Source organism: Equus asinus, chromosome 24 (assembly GCF_041296235.1).
Source record: "Equus asinus isolate D_3611 breed Donkey chromosome 24, EquAss-T2T_v2, whole genome shotgun sequence".
NCBI classification, from domain to species: Eukaryota; Metazoa; Chordata; class Mammalia; order Perissodactyla; family Equidae; genus Equus; species Equus asinus.
In genome coordinates this window covers 64,567,055-64,587,883 of record NC_091813.1, presented here as the reverse complement: position 1 = coordinate 64,587,883, position 20,829 = coordinate 64,567,055, and the positions used below count along the sequence as shown (strand labels likewise).

General features: G+C 43.6%; 2 protein-coding genes across 2 annotated transcripts; both read right to left on the bottom strand.

The window, feature by feature from the left end:
* Positions 1 to 225: 225 nt before the first annotated feature.
* LOC106823306 (trace amine-associated receptor 8) lies at positions 226 to 1,255 on the bottom strand. Its single transcript, XM_014828886.3, has one exon. The coding sequence runs from the start codon at positions 1,253 to 1,255 to the stop codon at positions 227 to 229; it is 1,029 nt and encodes a 342-aa protein (XP_014684372.3). The 3' UTR covers position 226.
* A 10,326-nt stretch (positions 1,256 to 11,581) lies between these two features.
* On the bottom strand, positions 11,582 to 18,354 carry LOC123279610 (trace amine-associated receptor 9). Its single transcript, XM_070496374.1, has one exon. The coding sequence runs from the start codon at positions 15,279 to 15,281 to the stop codon at positions 14,235 to 14,237; it is 1,047 nt and encodes a 348-aa protein (XP_070352475.1). The 5' UTR covers positions 15,282 to 18,354; the 3' UTR covers positions 11,582 to 14,234.
* Between the last annotated feature and the right edge of the window lie 2,475 nt (positions 18,355 to 20,829).

Sequence of the window (20,829 nt, the reverse complement as noted above, 5' to 3'; positions counted from 1 at the left end):
TGAGACAGGTGACACATGGAAACCAGTTTATCAATTATTATTTAGTGCAGTAAATATCTTCACAATGTTATAATGGAGGCACATTCTTGGGAGTTCGTTCTTGGCGAATTTGAAAAAAGACTATATTTCTCTATTTTGAAAGGTTTTGTTCATTTCTTATACCTAATTTCATCATAAATTCGTAGTTTTGAAAATATCCTTAATTTTCTCCACTTAGTGCTTGCATTTATTCTGAAAATAAACTAATGGTTGATGAGCTATCCTTCAAAACTTCCCCACTCACAATAACCTTTATGGCTTTCCTAAACCAAGGATAAAATAAAGCATAAATCAGAGGGTTCACGGCTGAGTTATAATAGGCCCCCCAACAGCAGATCTCATAAATATAGGCAGGGGTTACGAAGCCCATGAAGGCATCAACAAGCGTGTCAATTGTATACGGTAACCATGAAATCAGAAATGCTACCACTGTGATGCCCAGGGTTTTAGCTGCTTTTCTCTCTCTCTTGGCCACTCTGGCTTTATAACTCTCCGAGGATGACTCTGCTTTGCCACCAGTGTGCTCAATTTTTATAGCTTGTTTAGCTACAAGAAAAATCTTACTGTAAAGAATTATCATGACAAGTGTAGGTATGAAGAATAACAGAAAGTCTATCAACACCCAGTCTTGATTTACAACAATTTGACAACCACCTATACAGTTGAGGGCACTTACTAATTCCTCCATCCCATCGTTACTGACACCTGTGTAGAACACAGCACCGCTGTAGACAAGGGGCAGGATCCAGGAGATGCTGATGCACATCCCTGACACAGACGCCGTGAACTTTGTGGGATAGACCAGAGGGTCAGTGACAGCAATGTACCTGTCGATGGAGATGCAGCACAAGTGGAAGAGAGAAGAGTAACAAAATGCCACATCACAGCAACTGTGGAGGGCACAGAATCTGGCTCCAAAGTACCAGCAGCTCTCCACGGACCTGACCATGCTGAAGGGCATCACAGTGACCCCCACCAGGAAGTCAGCGCAGGCCAGAGAGGCGAGGAGAAAGTTGGCGGGAGAGTGCAGCTGCTTGAAGTGAAGGATGGCAGTCACCACCAGAAGGTTTCCAAACACAGCCAGCACAGCGCCCAAGCCAAACCATGCGTACAGAAGCACCCGGGCTCCTGGTGAGTAGGGAGTTTTAATACAAGACCCGTTCACGCCCTCGTAGCAGAGCTGCACCGCGCCAGGTGGGGAAGGACTGTGGCTCATGGTCTGCAGGTGGTGGTGTGTTTCAGCCCTGCCTTGTGGTCAGAACAATAGTTTTCAATCCCGAAAATTAAAAAAAAGTCACACTGCATATTTGAGCAAGTGCTTTTACATATTGCCTCACGTCCGTCCTTTTTCCATTTTAATTATAAGGAGACATTAAAGAATTTCAAAAACTCAGAAATTTATCCTTTCTGTCTTTAATTTATGTAATTATTTCTGTAACTACATCTAAGCCTCATCGATAGTTAACTCCATGCAAATCTACTAAGAATTTTCACCAGGCCAGAATTCGCATTATCTCACCAATGGAAGAAATTTCATTTAAATACCTGGTTCTTTCCACACATGAAGCTCTTCTGTTCTCACGAAGGATAATCACATATAATATAACGGCATATTTGAAAGGTCACCTTTTAATAGACACGCCCCTTCACGTTGAAGGAGAAGGTAGCCCCTAGGATGTTGTAGGAAGCAGCCAATAAACTTCGCACCTTATAAAGTCCTCACAAGGAGTCCCTACAGAGTGAGGTGTGAATCCTGCAAGGAAACTTTCTTTTGATAGTTATAATTAATAAGTTGTACAACGTTATTTCCCTGTGCTCTGTTACTCTGTGGAAATACTTGTAATTTTCATAGTCAGCAGATTTCTGTAAGTTCACTGTCCTGAAATAGCCTTGCCCAGTGGTTGAGAGTTATGTTACTTACTGCCTATTTACAAGATTGGCTACAAGATGTTCAGGGCGCAGGGCAAATAAAAATGCAGAGATCTTTGTTCAAGAACATGGAAAAAAGTGCCCTCGGGTTAAAGCTTTTTCCTCCCCTCCTTGGTCTCTCTGACCTGCCTGGTGTTGGATTTCGTGGGGGAACGTCCCACCCCCCGGGCTGGGAGATGTTTGAGGGCAAGTGCAGACCCTCACAGGTGCCTGGAGACCCGGCCCTGCACCGCAGCGCGCCTGGCCCACCCCTCGTCAGGATCCCCCTCCGCCAACCACTGAGACGACATGTGTGGCCGGGTGGCAGGTGAGAAAGCTGAGCAGGCATCTGCCCTTCTCCTGGGTCGGCCTCCTCAACCACAGGCAGACGGGAGAGGCCCTAGGGGTTGCGACCTCTACATCGGGACCCACTCAGCACCTGGATTGGGGGTGGGTGAGAGGCTTGGTCCCCCTGAGTTGCTCCTTGAAGCTGTTGTGGCCCCAGCAGCCTGTGGTGGAGTGACAACCGCCACCCTCGCCCTGGACTGCGGAGTAGTGCCAGACGCAACCCTCCCCGTGTCAATCCAGTCCTCGGATGCTGCGGGGAGAGGCGGCCACGGAAATAGGTCCAGGTGGGGAGTGGGGACCTGGACGGGGCCCAAGGTGCCAGGGGGTGGAGACAGCTGAGCGTCCATCCCAGCGGGGAGGGGAGGAGGGGATGCAGGCCAATCACGCGCCCCGGGATTCCACATTCCAGGCCCCGTACACGCCCCACTGTCCCTTCAGGCTCCACACACGAAACACAGACTCGAAGATAAAATTAGTGAGAGTTTCACGACTACAACTACAAGCTCAAGCGCCAGGAGCAGCTTCTGTGCTGCTGGACTAGTCACAAGTCCAGCCAGGGGCCCTGCCGGTTGCATTTCAGAGATTAAATTATCTCTTTGCAACAGCAACTAAATGATGCAGAAAGGAATTCAAGCGGAGCTAACTGCAAATCTGCCAGATGGGAAGGTGTGGGAGGTGAGGGCCAGGCAGTTCTGACAGGGCCAGCGTCTCCTGTCTCAGCCTAGTCCTTGCGATAGTAACGGGAGTTAGGGAGGCAAATTAGAAACAGAGAGCGCTATTGAAAGGAATTAAGGTCTGAGGACAATGGGCACCTGCGATCCTATAAAGCACGTGAGAAGTGATGAAGACATTTTCCTCCACAACACATTCAGGACTGCAGAATAGCAATGGGAGCTGTCGTTTAGGATAAAGATACTGAAAACATATTGGACACGTTGGAACGTAAGTAGAACAGATATGAAAGGTGCCAAGAAAACAGTTATTCAGTTGATCATCTCCCAGATTCTTCTGGGTAATGCAGTCTTCTCTTCTCTAAATTCTCAGAGCTAACATGATTTCACCACACTCTTACTCAGTAGCCTTGCCTCCCTATTTTCTGAAAATATGAAATACACAGTTTAAAAACTGAAAGGATGTAGAGATTTAGGGCTGCATGATGGAGCCCGGAATCGAGGATGCTTCCCAGGTTTTTAGCTTGCCAACAAGAAAGATAAGGTATATGGGAGAAAGACTACATTTGGGAAGGAAAGATGATGGGTTAGGTTAGGGTTGGTCAGAGGGACATGGAACTGGAACTCTGCAGTGGGTAGTTTAGCCCATAAATTTTCAGTTCAGGAAAGAAATTGTGCCGGATATAATCATTTGGGATCCTGAGTGACTGGTGTTTTGAGGCTGTAGGAGTGAATGTGATTGCCTGGTGCACACCTGCCAGAATGCCTACAATGGGTCAGATGCTCACTCAGTATGTGTTCACTGGAATAGAGAGGGTACAGTGAACATAGAAGGAACTGGAGGTGCACCATCTTCAAAGTCATGCCTGCAAAGGGAAGAGTAGACAGAAACGCAGATGGAAAAACCAGGAAAGCGTGGTCCCCCAGGCCCCATGGGATGAAAGAGGTTCATGAAGGAGGCATCCCAGGAGTGTCAGATGTTGACAATGGGTCAAGTTAAGTAAACTGAGAATTGCTTGTTGGCATTAACAGCTAAATCACTGATGAGCATGATTGCACTTCTTCTGTCAGGATGTTGGAGAGAGAATGCAGTTGCAGTGGATTGAGAATGACTGGGAATGGGTAGGGAAGGCAGAAGAGACCATGAGCAAAGACTGATATTTAATAAGCCAACTGTAAAGAGGAAAAGAGGCATGCAGCATGAAGCGGGAGACTTGGAATCAGGGAACGAGCACGTTGCCATTTTTTGTTTTGTTTTGATTTGGTTTATTAATGATTTTATTCTGGAATGCTAAAGGAAAAGCAATGGAGAATATGAGACGAAAGACTGAGCTCTGGTTGGAAAGGTTTTACCACCAAGCAGGGAAGCAGATGAGCACAGCTCTTGGCTCTGGGAGATTAGGTTCAAGGGAGTAGAAATAGGGAGGCTTTCTTAAAGCCAAAGGGCCTTGAGCTGCCCTGTGTTAGGAAAGCAAAGTCTCTGAGTGCTGCTGAGTGGGTAATGGTCTCTGGGGTCATTCGACGGCTGAGCCCCGGCTGACTGAGGTGTCCGCAGTCAGAGGTGAGGGGCCTACCTTGGGATCATGACATTGTATTAGTTTCCTGTTGCTGCTGTAACACATTGCCACAAACAGTGGCTTAAAGCAGCACAGAGTCATTATCTCACACTTCTGGAGGTCAGAAACTGCGTGGGTCTCAGTGACTCACAGCAAGGCAGCGACACAGCTGCCATCCCTCGGGAGGCTCTTTTGGAGACTGTTTCCTGCCTTTTCCCACTCCCAGAGGCCGCCTGCATTCCTGAGCTCGCAGTCCCTTCCTCCATGTGTATAACCCACAGCACAGCATCCTCATAGCTCTCTGACTCTGACCCTGACTCTCTCCTCTCCCTCTTCAGCTTTTTTTTTTTTTTTCCTGCTTTATCTCCCAAAATCCCCCCTGGTACATAGTTGTATATCTTAGTTGCAGGTCCTTCTAGTCGTGGCATATGGGACGCCGCCTCAACGTGACCTGATGGGCGGCACCAAGTTCGCGCCCAGGATCTGAACCAGCGAAACCCTGGGCCGAAGCAGAGTGCGCGAACTTAACCACTCGGCCACGGGGCTTGCCCCCTCTCTTCCGCTTTTACTGAGCCTTGTGATTACATTGGGCACACCTGGGTAATCCAGGCTACTCTCCCATCTCAAGATCCTTAATTGAGCCACACCTGCAAAGTCCCTTTTGCCAGGGAGGGTAACAGATTCACAGGTTCTGGGTATTAGCATGTGGACATCATTGGGGGGCCGTTATTCTGCCCACCACAGGCATCTACCTACTTCTGCTGAAGTGTGATCCTTGGAGGATGGGGTCCCACTGCTCCTGCTGCTGCTGTGAGGTGCCTGCCTCCAAATCGTGGTGCCAGCAGATCTGTAAAGTTAGAAGGAAGAGCACCGCTTGTCTGGAGAGACAAACTGGAAACAAAACCTCCAGGTTCTTACCTTTTCAGACCAAAAATCTTGCTCAAGTAAAACAGTAAGATTAGAAAATATATGCAATTGGATAAAACACATTTCATCTCTTCCACCTTTACTTCCAGACAAGATGAAGATTTCGTTGGGACTTTCAGTCAAGATGGCTCAGTTAGTTCCTTCCTCAACGCCTGTGCTCCAAACCCATGGAAAGGGCAGGATATTTATTAATGGGGAGGAGATAGAGCAAAGTTCATAAAGGAGATGATCTTCTCTGTGCACGAAGAAAGAGACAGGAAGGCCAAATGCGAGCAGGGCTACAAGGAGGACCTAGAGGCTCCCAGGTCCGGAAGCAGCACTGGAATCCAGGGCTTGACTCCTGTAAAGGGGACTAAAAGTGCTCACGGCACACAGGAACTCGTGCACAGCTCACGGCGTGAGGCCAGGGGCTGGGGTGAGGCTCCTCGCCTCGCAGCACACGTGCAAGGATGCTGAAACTAAATGACTTTGTCCCAATTCCACCTGGGACTTTGGCTTTTAGAAAGCTGCTAGCCTCGGGGGAAACAAGGACACAGATATGGATTCACATCCAGGAACTCAGCTGAGCTGCCCATGGCTAACGGCCTGGACCAGTGACATTTCCCATCTGACAGCACAGCAGGAACCCAAAGCACTAGCGTGGAGCGTGATTGTGTCTGGAGATCTTTAGGGCTGGATGGAGACAGCTCAGAACTCCCAGGCACATAATGTGTGTTTTTGGTTGGGGGAGGATAAAAGAGAAAGAAATACAAACTAAACAAATCCACCCATTCCAAAGTAAGAAGGCTCAACAAAAATCTAAAACCTATGACATAATATGACATTAAAATACAGCCAATAAAATCAACAACTGAAGAATGAAATATTCCAGAAGAAATAATTTTATAGAGTACTTTGACAAAGACAAGCACAACTTTTGGTGTCCTTTCTGTTCAAATCTTCTGCTCAAATGCTTATTTCTCGGCAGATGGTGATGAGAGGTCCTGGGTGGAAGTCTGGAATCTGGGTCTCTAATGGGCACCAACAAGTGATTCAGGCACTGATAACAGTAGATGATGCAATAGGAAGCAGTATTTACTTCTTTTGTGTTTTCTATTAGAATATTCAATTCAATACGAAATGTATAGAAGGCTATAAACAAAATTTATTGAGTTGGGAGCTAGTAGATGATCTTTCACGTTATTTGCCTTTTTTCTATTGTAAACTATCTTCCTTCTAAATCACCTCTTAACTCTACTTCCTGCTTCAATTATGGCCAGAAATGTCAGCCCATAAACAAAGAAGTTTGCTCCAGTGGCAAGTTCAGTGAGAAGACAGCAGTTGCTGATGGCAGACGTGTATTTAAACCCAACCTCCAACCTCATCACGTGATGAGGAGAGTAAGCCTTTGAATCACTATGGGATGTGTGGACACCTCCACACCAGAGCCTGTTGTTTCCTTCTGGGAAAGGAATTATTCCCTCCTAGGTTGGAGTCTGTGCTCCCCAGTCTTTTTCACTTCATCACAGATGGTGACCTGTTACAATACACTGAATGTTTGTGTCCCCTCAAATTTCTTTTCTGTAACCTAGTCTCCAATATGATGGTATTTAGAGGCAGGGCCCTTAGAAGGTGATTAGATCCTGAGGGTGAAGCCCTCATGAATGAGACTGGTGCCCTTATAGAAGAGGCCCTGGGAGGTCCCCTGCCCTTCTGCCATGTGAGCACAAAGCAAAAGATAGCTGTTTATGGGGGCTGACCCCATGGCCCAGTGGTTAAGTTCACACACTCCACTTTGGTGGCCCAGGGTTTTGCTGGTTCGGATCCTGGGCGTGGACATGGCACTGCTCATCAAGCCATGCTGAGGCGGAGTCCCAAACAGCACAACCAGAAGGACCTACAACTGGAATATACAACTATGCACTGGGGAGCTTTGGAGAGAAGAAGAAGAAGAAGAAAAAAAAAAAAAAAAGGTTGGCAACAGATGTTAGCTCAGGTGCCAATCTTTAAAAAAAAAAGAAAGATAGCCATTTATGAACCAGGAAGTAGCCCCTTGCCAGACCCAAATCTGCTGGCATCTTGATCTTGGTCTTCCCGACCTCCAGAACAGTGAGCAACAAATTTCTGTTGTTTGTAAGCCACCCAGTCCATGGTAGTTTTTGTGGCAGCTGGAGATGACTAAGACATTTCACAACGGGATAAGCTGGAGGTGACCTGGGATGTCAATACAGGACCTTAGTGAAAATGACACCTTTGCTTTGCATTATGTATTCATTACAACCGACCAAGATGCCTTAACTATCCCCTCAGCTTGACTAAACTATGGACAGGCTTCCTCCTGACTCTAGGCCCCTCAGCTCCCTTTTCTGAGAGCATTAACTTCAGAAAACTTGGAAGTTCTTTCTCTGCCCCTTTGAGATATGTCTTTTGAAAACTTCTTGTCAGTTTTGCAACCCAGGCCTGCCTATCTCAAGGACCAGAGAGCCGTCTCTGAAACGTGGAAGGGTGGGAGCCTAGCTTCAGAGCTGCCTTATTCCAAGTTGTAGAACTGCCTCCTGTCATGAAGATGTGAGGAAGTGTCCTTCTCCTTTGGGTAAGGCCAGTTAGCAAACAAAGGTGGGCTACAAACCCTCCCTCTGTTCCCTGCAGCGGATAAAAACCCTCCCGCCCTTTGTGTCAGTGGAGTTGGACACAGGCTGAGTTCTGGCCTCTCTCTACTGCAACAGTCTTGAGGCAAGTCTGCCTCAACTGCGGAACTGTGTCTGCTGCCATTCTTCGCTTTGGTGTAATAAGAATACAGAACAGTGTTCACCCATTACCTGTTGCGTGTAACAAGCAGCCACAAATTCTCAACTGCATACGACATGAAGCATTTCTTTCTCACGCCTCTTGAGGTTGTGCTGGGCTGACTGCACCTCAGGCTGCAGCAGCTGGGGAAGGGGAATGGGGTCTGGTTCTGTGCAGCAAGACTTCATGTGTCTCTGGCTGCCTTGAGCAGTGGGCTCCCAGAGCGCGTCCTCATGGTGACAGCAGAGGTCCAAGAGAGCAAGCAGGAATGGTAAGGCCTCTTAAGGCCCAGACTTAGAACCGGCACACCGTCACTCCTGCTCTCCCTTTGCCTCAAGTGGGAAGAGCAGCAAAGTCACATAGCTAGGGGCGTGATGGAAGGATGAATAATCCAAACACTCAGCCAGCCACACAACAGGTTAAGAAATTAGCCTTTCTCAGTAAGATGTGGGAGTGGGGAAAGTGCTGGGTGTTGTTCATGGTACTTGCCACCTGTAGACAGCACACTGTAGACGCCACTCAGTTTGGCCAACATCAGAAGAGACTTGGTGAAGCTGCTTGTGGCCTGAGTCTACTGGCCAAACAGCATCGGCCACCTTGGGCCCACTGACTTCCCTGAGTGCTGAATGGATCAGTGTCTGCAGGCAGCGTAACCACGTTTGCAACACATTATCATGCCATTGGGGAAACTCTGCCTCATATGGCAGCCTGATGGCCCCCCAGATTTGGACCAACATTTTCAGTAAGTTTTATATGTTCTCAACCAAAATCTGTTCTCTACCTTGATATGATTTATTACCACCTTCAAAATGATACCCTTATTATTTACTGCGTCTTTGCACAGATCCAGAAAGATACTGCTTGCCTCCTCCTTCAAGAAAGGGATCAGGACCAGCTGGGCATCCTATGGAAGATCACACTGATTCATTACATTGATCGCCTTATATTGATCCAGCAGGATGAGCGAGTGGTACCTAGCACACTAGACACCTAGTCCCTAGCCTTGGTCAGATACATGCTTCCTAGAAGTTTAGAGATAAGGCCTAGGAAGACTCAGGGACCCTCTGTTTCATTAAAGTAATCAGGGATGTCTCATCCCAGTCCAAGACAATTGATGACATCTTGTATCCTGTATGGCAAAGAAGGAAGCACAATACCTGGTAGATTGTTCAGGAGCCAAAACAACACACTCCACACTCAGGAATGCTGCTCTGGTCCGTTTACTGGGTAACAAAGAAGTCTGCCAGCTTTGTTGAGGCTTGGAGCAGGAGAAGGCTCTGCAATGGGTCTGGGCTGCAGTATAATTGCCATAAATTTAGTGACCTTGGGGTGCTGGAGCTGTCAGAAGAGGAAAAAGATGCAGTGTAGATACAACGGGAGGCTTCGGTGGGAGAAACACAATTCACTCCTCAGGATTCTGGAGCAAGGCCATGCGATTCACAGTGGAGGATAAAACGCCTTTTGAAGATGGCTTTTGTGTGCTACTGAGCCCAGGTCATGATGGACAATTTGCACATGTGACATCAAGTGATCATGTGTCTTTAACTGCCCATCATGAAGTGGGTCTTGTTGGATTTTCCAAGTCTTAAAGTTGGGTGGGTCCAGCAGAATTCATTGTAAAATGGAAATGATGCACCTGGGACCAAGCCTGAGCCAGGGGAGAGGGCATGAGCCCAGAGCCCGTTACCCACCACAGTTGCACCAGCACCCTCCATCTCACATTTCAGCAACCTGAAGAGGAGGAAAAGCTCTAGCCTGACTTTCAGATAGGCTGTCTCTGTGTGTGGGTTCAAACCAAAAATGGGCAGCAGTTGCGTTACCAACTTCCTCAGTATTGGCCTTGGATGAGAGTGGAGAGGGAAAATCTTCCCAATAGGAGGAACTTTGGTGTTTTTAACATTTTTTTTATTGAAGTATAATTGATGTACAAGGTGAACCTTTGGTTTTGTCTAACTGGTACTAATTGAATGACACTAGGAACTTATCCCACCTGAAGAAATCTTGCTTTCTGGAAAGTTCACTATTAGTATTTTATTCTTTTTGTAAAGTACTTCTTTTGGAATTTCCCCTAAAATTTCTCTAATGCCTTCATTTACTACCAAGTCAAAGGGAAACCCTCTGAGATGCATGAGATTTATCGTTAATGTGTCCCTACGAACAATTTAACTCATTCCTCCAATAGTTATTGTTTATCAGCTCATAGGAAAGGTGGGAAAGGACACAGCGCAAATAAGTTGACCACAGCCAGCGATGCCAAGGAGCTCCTAGGAGAGGGGAGAAAGTAGAGACAGGGCAGGTGAGGAGTCCCAGGCGGATTTTGCCTGCCCCATAAATTTAACCAAGATAAGTCATAACAGGAGCCTTGTATAGTCTCATCTTTAAAGTGGTCTATAGTCCTCAGCCTGAAATTGCCCTTAGAAACTGGTGCAACATTGCCCTTTGCCATTAGACACAGTTGAGTGCTTATCCCTTCAACTGTTAATGTGTGTGTGTAAGTGTGTGTGAGTGTGTGTGAACAAAGTATAAGTGTCAGCTCCTATGTCAGCCTGGGAAGACAGACCGTGCATTTTCATTTTGTTGGTTTCTGACTGGTCCACAATGGCAGTACAGCATTGGCTTTGAAGACAGACGGACATGGGTCTAAACATGCAACCCCAGCATGTGGCGCACGCAGTCTCTCCGGAGCTTGTTTCCTCATCAATAATTCCTACAATTAATAGTAACAATAAGAAAAACAAACATTAATTCTGAAAATCCACATATAGGAATGTAACACAAGCAGGATTATTCAAATGTCCTTTTATTTATGTAGATATATGTAATTTTTAGTTTGTATAACTGGATTTCTGCTGTCTCTTCCACTTACGGAAACTTAGAGTTATTACCACTCCAGGAAGGACTTACTTTTTTTTCCAGTTTATTTAGAAATAACTGACACACGTCACTGCATAAGTCTAAGGCGGACAGCACAATGGTTTGACTTCTGTGTACTGTGAAATGGTTAGCGCAGAGATTGACTTTTGAATTCATGTCGCTTTCTGAATCAGCTGAGCGCCTCTTCCCACAGAACCCTGCAGCTCTTCCTGAACTCTAAGTTCTAATTATGAAATAACATGTTTTTCCAATTCTGTGTACAAAGCCAAGTGGCCCTTTTGGATAAAAGGCTAGATGGTGTGACTTCACAGAATCCACCTGATAAAGGCATGTTGTGAAAGTGTCTCAAACAAAACATCCTGATAATTTTCCTTCTACTGCGAACATTTACAAAGTATGAAGCAAACAGTGTTTCTGTGATCTGGTGGTTTATTTATCAGCTCTCTGGGCTCCAAAACCCACAAACCTGTTTTGAGTCACTGTCGTCTTGCACAGAACCTCAGTGAGAATGCTGCTGTCATTTCATGTTACAGGTGAGCAGCCGAGCTAGACCTAGGGTAAGGACTTGACCACGGTGGAAGCTAATTCAACGGTAGAGACGGGATTCAAACCCGGGTGGCCTGGCTCTGGGACCTCACTCTGGACTCGGACACGGTGTAGCCTCTGCGGATGAAAGAAGGTGCGTGTTTCCAAAAACAACTTGACACTTACAGTCCTTGCAGGAAGGCTCTGGGGTGTCACCTCATGTGCACTCTCTTCAGGTAAAGAGACTCAATATTACGAAAGTTTACGTGTTCCAGCACTTTTTCTCATTAAATATAAAGTCACTTTTTAGTGATTGGGTTAGACAAACCCTGTCCATAGCCTAAAGCTGGATTTTCTCCTAAACAGTGATTATCAGAACTTTTCTATTTTAGAAAACCAAATGAAGAATGAGGCAGGCTTTTCTTTTCTTTGCTGAGGAAGGTTCACCCTGAACTGACATCTGTGTCAGTCTTCCTCTGTTTTATATGTGGGTCACTGCCAGAGCATGGCTGCTGACGAGTGGTGTAGGCCTGCACCAGTGCTGAGCCCAGGCTGCCGAAGCAGAGCCCACTGAACTTCACCACTAGGCCACAGCCTGGCCCCAAGGCAGCTTCTCTTTTCTTAATGTAAAAGACTAACAGTTCTTTGATGGGTGAAAATAAAGAAGAATTACTCATTTATTTGCTTAAAAACTATCTTAGGGATTTACTAAGTGCACGGCACTGTCCTAGGTGTTGAAACAACGTGGACAAACAGTTACCAGCAAATAAAAAGTACGCAGCAGTTTGGTGTGCAGCTAGCCAAGGAGTTAACAGAAAATTTGTATAAACAGATGAGATGCAGAAGAGAGGCGTGGTGCTGTAGTCATCATCTAGTTAGTTTTGGGGAAAATAAGCAAGTTTTTTTTTTTATCAAAAGGCTTCCTTTATGAAGGACTGCAAGGAGAATAGAAAAATAAACAAGAAAGAGTAAATGTGAAGTGCATTCTGCACTTACTGATGTGAAAGAGAGCTTGCATACATCTCTGGACAGGATTCATCTCTGCAGTCAATTCATCTAAAGATTACACCCTACACAGTGCAAGGTAGCAGAATAGTATGTATATTTTTTAAGTCCCCCGAATGATTTCCTCATTATTTATGATTGTCAGCATAAGTTCACACCTGCGAATGAGGGAAGGAACACACACTTCTGTGATGGCAACACTGCTGCCTCACTGTCAAAGGGACGCAGGCTTTGAGCTCTTCTCCAGGAGTGAGAGTGAGGGACCTTGACTGTGACATTTGTAAGGTGGTTCGCAGACCTGTTCCTTGACATGAATCACAAACAGGCATTCTGCTACGAAGACTTTTAGATTCCTTTCATTCTCTTTTATCTTCAACATTTTTTCTCCTAAATATTCTCAATGAAGGCATTAATGTACAAATATGAAACAGCTTAAGCTTTGGAAATAAAATCTTTCCAAACTGGTTCACATATAAAATATGTAACATGTAACATTTATGTAACTCCATTTACCTCTTCTTTACATTTTGTGAAACAAGCTTGTCATAGAATAGTCTAAAATGAGCCAGCTAAACAGAGATTTAAGGCTATGCTTCAAAGATTTGAGAAGGCAAATCACCCTATTATTAGTATCTTTTTCAAATGTTTACTCTATCTTAAAACACTCAACATATATTTTTAATTAAAATGAATTAAAATTCATGTGAGTAAGAACTGTCATCAGATGAGAAAACTGAAACTATTTCTAGAGTGTATAACACGACTTTGAGTAATTGCTATTTTGAAATAGTCCTTGGCTATGTTGGAGTCAGTCGACTTTATGTTTCAAATGCCAAATACAGTACAGTACAAAGAAAGAATTCAAAAGTTAAAAAATGTGAATTCGAATTAACCTTTTTATAAAATTATTATTTTATTTCAAATTACTAAAAAGGAATACAGAAGCCATCTTTATGTCTACATGCTCATTTGACCATAATAAATTATGTTCTCCAAAAGTAGACACAGTGTGTAACCGTGTAATCACCATACGTGTTCCTTGTGAAACAGTGACTGTGAGATGGAGAGGAAGCATTGCTAGTGTTCAAAACCACAAGAGCGCCAGTGTTCGCCAATCTATAAGCTGAGGGAAGTTCCACATGACAGCTCTCTATAAAGTCCTTTAGATTAAAAAAATTTGCAAGAATTTATAATCATGTGCTTACCTCTCAAACAAAACATACCTTAAAGAGGATTTTTGTCCCCAAAGAATCTAACTTACAAGTTACACAGGAGCTTTTCCCCCCTCTGTGTATTTTGAACAAAGTAATATTGGTAACAAATACAGAAGAAACTACAAAACTTAAAATTATTTGAAGAAACAAGGAGAAATTTCAGAGAAAAAGGTAGAGAATCAAAAAAACATAGAAGAATACTAAATGGGAAATAATCAGCAAATCTTATTTATCACTCACTAAATTTGAAAAAATGCCAAGATAGATGTAGATGACCAATGCTTCAGATCAAACATCCTCCGAGTTGGCAAATGATGACACTTGACCCTCTAGAGCCAAGTGCTCAATGTTGAGCTTGACCTTCATTCCACGTTGGTTTTGAAATCCCTGCAGTAATCTTCTCAATGTATATCTGCTTCCTCAGAAAACAGATTAATTGTTGATGAATCACTCCTTAAGACTTTGCCAGTTACAATAAGTTTTACTGCCTTCCGAAACCATGGGTAAAAGAAAGCATATATCAAGGGGTTCATAGCAGAATTATAATAAACACACCACACTAAAATCTCATAAACATACAGAGGAGTTATAAAGTTCATATAAGCATCAATCATGGCATCAATAATGTACGGTAGCCAAGAGACAAGAAACGCTGCCATAGCAATACCCAACGTCTTAGCAGCTTTTCTCTCTCTCTTTGCGACTCTTTCCTTGTAACTCTCGGAGGACGACTGAGCTTGGCTGGCTGCACTTTCTATCTTCCTAGCCTGATGTTTAGCCACCAAAAATATCTTACCATATATAAGCACCATGGCAACAGTGGGTGTAAAGAAGAGAAGGAAACACAGGAGCACCCAGTTTTGATTCAGTGGAGCCTGACAGCCCCCTACACAGGTGAGAGCAGCTACTAGTCCCTCGATGCCTTCTCCATTGGCCCCCATGTAAAAGACAGAAAAGCTGTATGTGAGCGAACAGAACCAAGAGAGAATAATGCATATTCCCGACACCGAGACAGTAAACCTGGCTGGATAGGTCAGAGGCTCAGTAACAGCAATGTATCTATCGACAGAGATGCAGCATAAGTGAAACAAAGAAGCAAAGCAGAAGGAAGTATCAAAACACGTGTGAAATGTACAGTAGCTCTCTCCAAAGTACCAGCAGCTCTCCACAGACCTCACGGCGCTGAAGGGCATCACTGTCACCCCCACCAAGAAGTCGGCACAGGCCAGGGACTCGATCAGGAAGTTGGTAGGTGTGTGCAGCTGTTTGAAGTGGAGGATGGCAATAATGACCAGTAAGTTTCCCAGCACGGCCAGCACGGCCCCCAGACCGAGGACGGCGTACAGAACTGCTCGGGGCCCTGGCGAGTAAGGGGTCTTCACACAGGATCCATTCATGTTCTCGTAGCAGAGCTCCACAGCTGCAGCTTGGGAGAAAGTGTCCGCCATCGCCTTCTTGACTGATTATTTTAAAATTCTCAAATTCCCTATTGCGGCAATTTAAAACAAGAAAGAGATGGCAATTTCAAAGGTTTCTGGAAGAGAAAAAAATCTCTGGTTAAAATGAAAGTTAGGAAATTTTCTACCTTTTATTTTTTGGCATAAACTTATAACACCTTGGTCTTTCCAAAAAGGATTCCCAAGTTTTTAATATATTTAGAGTGGGAACTTGTGGCAGAAAGCCATTAAAATTATAGTCAAATTTAGTACCAAATAAATGGCTGGCAATACACTTAGTCCAATCATTTATATTATCATTATATATGTTATAGAATGTAATTGGCTAATCGTTAGAAAATTCCTTTTTTGTGTTTCTTTACCTTCTGAAACCTCACCTGTAACCACCCAAGTCGAGAACTAATTAGGCCACCTAAGACTGAGCTTTATGTACCAAGTAATCTCCCTTGAGTATCTACTTTGACAGCAGTGACAAACTGTACTTGTTTTTTCAAGAAGGAAAATATAAATTATATCTCCTTCGAATTATAACCTCAAAAATCCCTATAGTATAGAGTGTGAAGACCGAGGAAACATTTACTTATAATAGCTTGAGAAACTTAATTGGGCAGCATATTTCTTATATTGCGGATCTTTTCGGAGTTTGTGTTTTTTCTTTTTATATTCATTCCAGGTTTGGACAGCTTGGGGTGATTTGAAGAACTATTGTTGTCAAATTGATGCTAATATAATCAGCGTGTACGTATATTCCATGCTAACGGCCAGTTTGAGTTGTCTAAAATCAATAAGATGGATTAGAATAAGCAGTAACTCACCGAGCCCCTTATCTTCCCATCCTTAAAAAATGGTCTAGTTTTAAAACTCCCTCAGAGGAGTAGGCGACACCTGGGATGGTCTGGAGGGGAGTTTCTCGAGTAACCACGTTTCTGGAAGGAAATGATTCCTGCCAAGTCATCCAAGGTTCAAACAGGGATCAAATTGGCTTCTGTAGGTGCTTGAGGTTTTTTTTTATACTGAGGCATACAATCTTAAGATGGTTCACAGAGTTCACCAAAGAATAGTGAATAATTAATCTTTACTTCATTTAAGTATGAAAAAGATGCAACCTTGGACCTAAATCTTAATCTTTCGACTACAGACTGGACTACTTTTATTGCCATTTATCGCATACCACACATCTGGCCTCTGTTGAAAGTGCAGGATCCTAGAAAAAGCTTGTGGGTGCACGTGGAAATCCTTTATTGATATGTCTGTACTCTCCAGGTAATAGTCTTCCCTAGTCTATGAATTTTAAAGGTTTGTGTATGTGTGGGGTGTGTGTATACACCTGTGGTATTTGCAAGCTTCACTATTCTGCAAGTTTTAAATCAATTCATTTTTTATTTTACTTCCCAGTTTATACTTCCTTAAGCCCTCCCTGGTTGGATGGCATAAACTTAAGTCTCCTCTTTGTAAATGTCTCCCAGTTACTCCTGGAATGTCCCAGATGGGAGCATCCATGTGCTCACACATCAGTCTCCCCAATAAAATCACTGTTTGATACCTGCTCATACTTTCTTCTTCTGCCCCAGCTCTCCTCATAATTCCACCACATCTTTTGTGTTACTCTCAAGCTGGCTAAAGGAATTGCACCATTGCCACCGAAGATGGTGCCCCACCTGAGAGTCTGAGTGTCTATGTAAAGGATGCTGTCTCCTCAAGCTTTAGAACTCCCCACTCCACTGGTGCCCAAGTAATGCTGCTGTTGTCAAAAGGAGAGTGACCCCTTCCTCGGGTCTTCATACTCTGGCCCTAAAAGAGCAGCCTTCAGTCTTATGGATGTCTAAAAACGTGCCCTTCCCGAGAAGCAAAGACACTTGTCGGTAATGAGCACCCCTGAGACCGACACCTTGGTGCTTAATGCTTTTTACCAGTAAAGGGTCTAGGGCTTCACAAAGAAATGGTTCATCCAGGCGATGGGACAGGGAAGGTACAGAAAGAAACTGGAACATATTTTTATATCAGAAATGAAGGAAGAGATTAAAAAAATTTTGGAGCATTTCATAAGAACATTGTTGCCAACATGAGCGGATTCGCATTGGTCAAATTAGGGGCAATTTGAGTGCCAGAATAATTAGGGAGAGTGAAAAATTATAAGCCATTGAAAAGAAAGGGAATTCATGAGGCCATATTAATGATAGATATTGATAGATGGAAGATGATACCAAGATAGATCGATCGATAGATAGATAGATGATAGATCATAGGTAGGTAGATAAATATGTGATAGATAGACAAACAGACAGATAAAGGAGGGCTCTTCCTTCCAGTAGAATCCCAAGGGCAGACTGATACACATGGACAGAGTGCTAGAGTTGGAACATCATAATTTTGGAAACATCACATTAATATTGATTCAGGCAAGAATCATCAATTGATGCTAAATCTAGTGGGAAAGGAGGGGAATTTTGATGATAACCGGGTATTTGTGTGGTTTAAAGCATCATCTCCCAGAGATTGCTTATTAATTGCAAAAGAAAAACTAGGAGCTCTAGAGTGGAGAAATCAAACAAGACCTCACCAGGGGATCACAATTAACATCACCCTCAGCAGCCGCTGGCCAAAGGTTCCTCTAAGTAGGTACCCTGAGAAGCGCACAAGATGATGTGGATAGTGGTCCAGTCAGGAAGGCATAAACGGGGTCTCATCATGAAGAAAGGTCGGACAAAGCCAAGTTGAGAAACACTATGTTTTCAAACAGTGGGAGAAGGGAAGACTATATTCTTCAAAAATGTCTGTGTCTTAAAAGACTGACGAAATGAGACTAAAGGGCAAAACAACTAAAAGAACTATGTGATCCTGGAATAGAATATATTCCTGGGTCAGTCGACAAAATGGCAGTTGGTCAAAGTGTAGTATGACGCTAAATTAGTGAAATATGTAGGGCTAAAGGGCCATGATGTATTCAATGTATTCTCAGACGGTTCGGAAAAAAATTATACTCACACAGAGATGAATATGGAAAGAGAGACCCAATGTTTTACAAGAAGTAATTTAATTTACACAGAATTCGAAATATATTACAATGTACGTCTGAAAGCTATATATTGTTATAATCCTATGTTACTGCAATTAAAAAAATAATAAAACACAAAAAGAAATATTGGAGCTTTCGTGTGTCCATTTCCGCTCATCATCTGTGCAAGCCCCTCTCAAACCCCACCCTGTCAGCCGAATGAACCGTCTCAACAGCAGGAGGTCAGGTTCCCAGCCCCATCAACCTCTCCCTTCCCCCTCCATCGTGGCTCCCAGTGCAAACGGTCTCCTGATGCAGGCCCATTTAACGTGATGCTACCATTTACACTCCCAAAGCATGACACTTACTGTCTACATTTGTATATCTGGTGACTTCAGGATTTTTCTGGGAATAACAGAGAACAAAAGATGACAGTATATCTGAGTGGCTAATTATAGTTGTTGTTCTACTTATTTTCCCTCAAAAATGAAGACCCATTTGCCCCAAAGATTCTCTGGTTCCTGAGACAGGAAACGAATTCTGCATTTTAAGCCAATGTCTGCTTCTGGTCTCCAAATACTTCTAGTCATCAAGATTACAAACACTGCGGCCGGCCCCGTGGCCAAGTGGTTAAGTTCGCACGCTCCACTTTGGCAGCCCAGGGTTTCACAGGTTTGGTTCCTGGGCTTGGACCTAGCACCACTCATCAAGCCTTGCTGAGGTGGCATCATACATAGCAGAGCTAGAATATACAACTATGTACTGGGGGGCTTTGGGGAGAAAAAGAAAGAAAAACATTACAAAAACTGTGGCAGTCCACCTTTAAGCAGGGCTATCCATTGAACATCTGCAAAGATACTTACATCTGCCTATCACATCCCCACCCAAAACCAGCCCACTCTCTGAGACCATTTGACAAGTCAGAATAGTTGCTAAACCTATTTCTGCCCTAATAACATCTCCGCATGAATTCTTTAACACAAAGAAAAGCAGGATATGATAGAATCCAAGAACCCTGGTCTAGTGAAATTTAAAAATGGGACTTGGTACTATCCAGTACATTTATGTTTAGGAAAAAAATTTTGAATTAGCGTTTAATCAATGCAATAGAATTATTTGCTCTAGACGTAAGTGATTAATTGGGAAGAGCATAGACATAGGAATACCACCAGTCCTCCTTGGCAAGATGTGACAAACAGCTCCTTTAAGCACTCTTTGACTTTCCACGAGGCTGGAAATTCTTAGCCAAAGTTCATCTTTAAGAGCTCTCTGGAAAGTGTCTTTTAACTGTGAGGAGTTGTAGATATTTCTCATATCTCGTATCACATTATACCCGTAGTCAATCCATTCTTGCCTGGCACGGAGCACTGGACTGGGTGAAGGGGAGACTGGCGATGGTCCTGGTACAATGGAGGGTTCCGAAAAGTCAGGAGTGAGTCAGGCAGCCGAGGACACAGAGCAGTGGGAGGCCAGCAGTAGAACGCAGTGCGACCCTAAGAGGAGGGTCACCAAGGAAATCATCTGCCGAGTGTTGGGTCTGTGCTATTAAACTTCTTTTTTAACATTTGCTTAAAAATCTTAATGATTCTCTGTAATATTCTTAGACAATTTTTTAAGATTCAGAGCAGAGGAAACAAAATGTGGTGTCCTTGTTGATTCAGGGCTCTGGGAAAAGAGAAAGTTCACTGAATCACAAGTATTCTAGAACAGAGCTATCCAATAAAACTTTCTGTGAGGAAAGAAACATCCTATAATCTGCGCTGTTCAATACGATAGCCACCAGCCTCATGTGCTTATTGAACACTTGAAATGGGGTCAGGGGGAAACCGATTTTTAAGTTTACTGTTAACTAACTTAAGGTAAAATGTGGCTAGTTGCTATGTACTGGACAGGTTAGGTCTACACTAAAGGGATAAAACAAAATAAACCTAGCACAGCACTTGGATCTAATTTCAAGAGTTCAATTTCATCATACAAACTTGATTTAGGTGATTTTTTTGTCTTGCAAAACTTGATTCATTGCACTGAAAATACCATTGATTATATTGTTTTGCTTTTCGGAGTTTATTTTACTTGTTTATTTAATACACACCTATTATTAAGGCAGAATAGTGGGGTAATTAAGAGCATCGACCTCAAATCTAGGAAAACTCATAGTGAAATCATAGCTCTGTCTCCTGTGTGATAAGATACTTAATTACTCAGAGCCTTAACTTGTAGAAATTCAGAAATCCTAAATGTGGCACGGGGAGAAATACTTGGCCTTTATTTTTTCTCATTATTTTCTGCTCTATAATCTTTCTCCTTTCTTCCTAGGGCTGCAATTACACAAGATGAAACCATTGGATGTTATCTAACTACTCTCTGAGGCTATGTTCTTGTTTTTCAATCTTTTTTCCCCAAACTGTTCTTAATATTGGATCATTTCTAAGGAGCTATCTTTAGCTTCAACTTCATTATCTGTAACTTTCATTTGGCTAAGTCCATATAGCAATATTTTATTTCAAATATTATATTTTTTTGAGTTCTAGAATTTTCACTTTC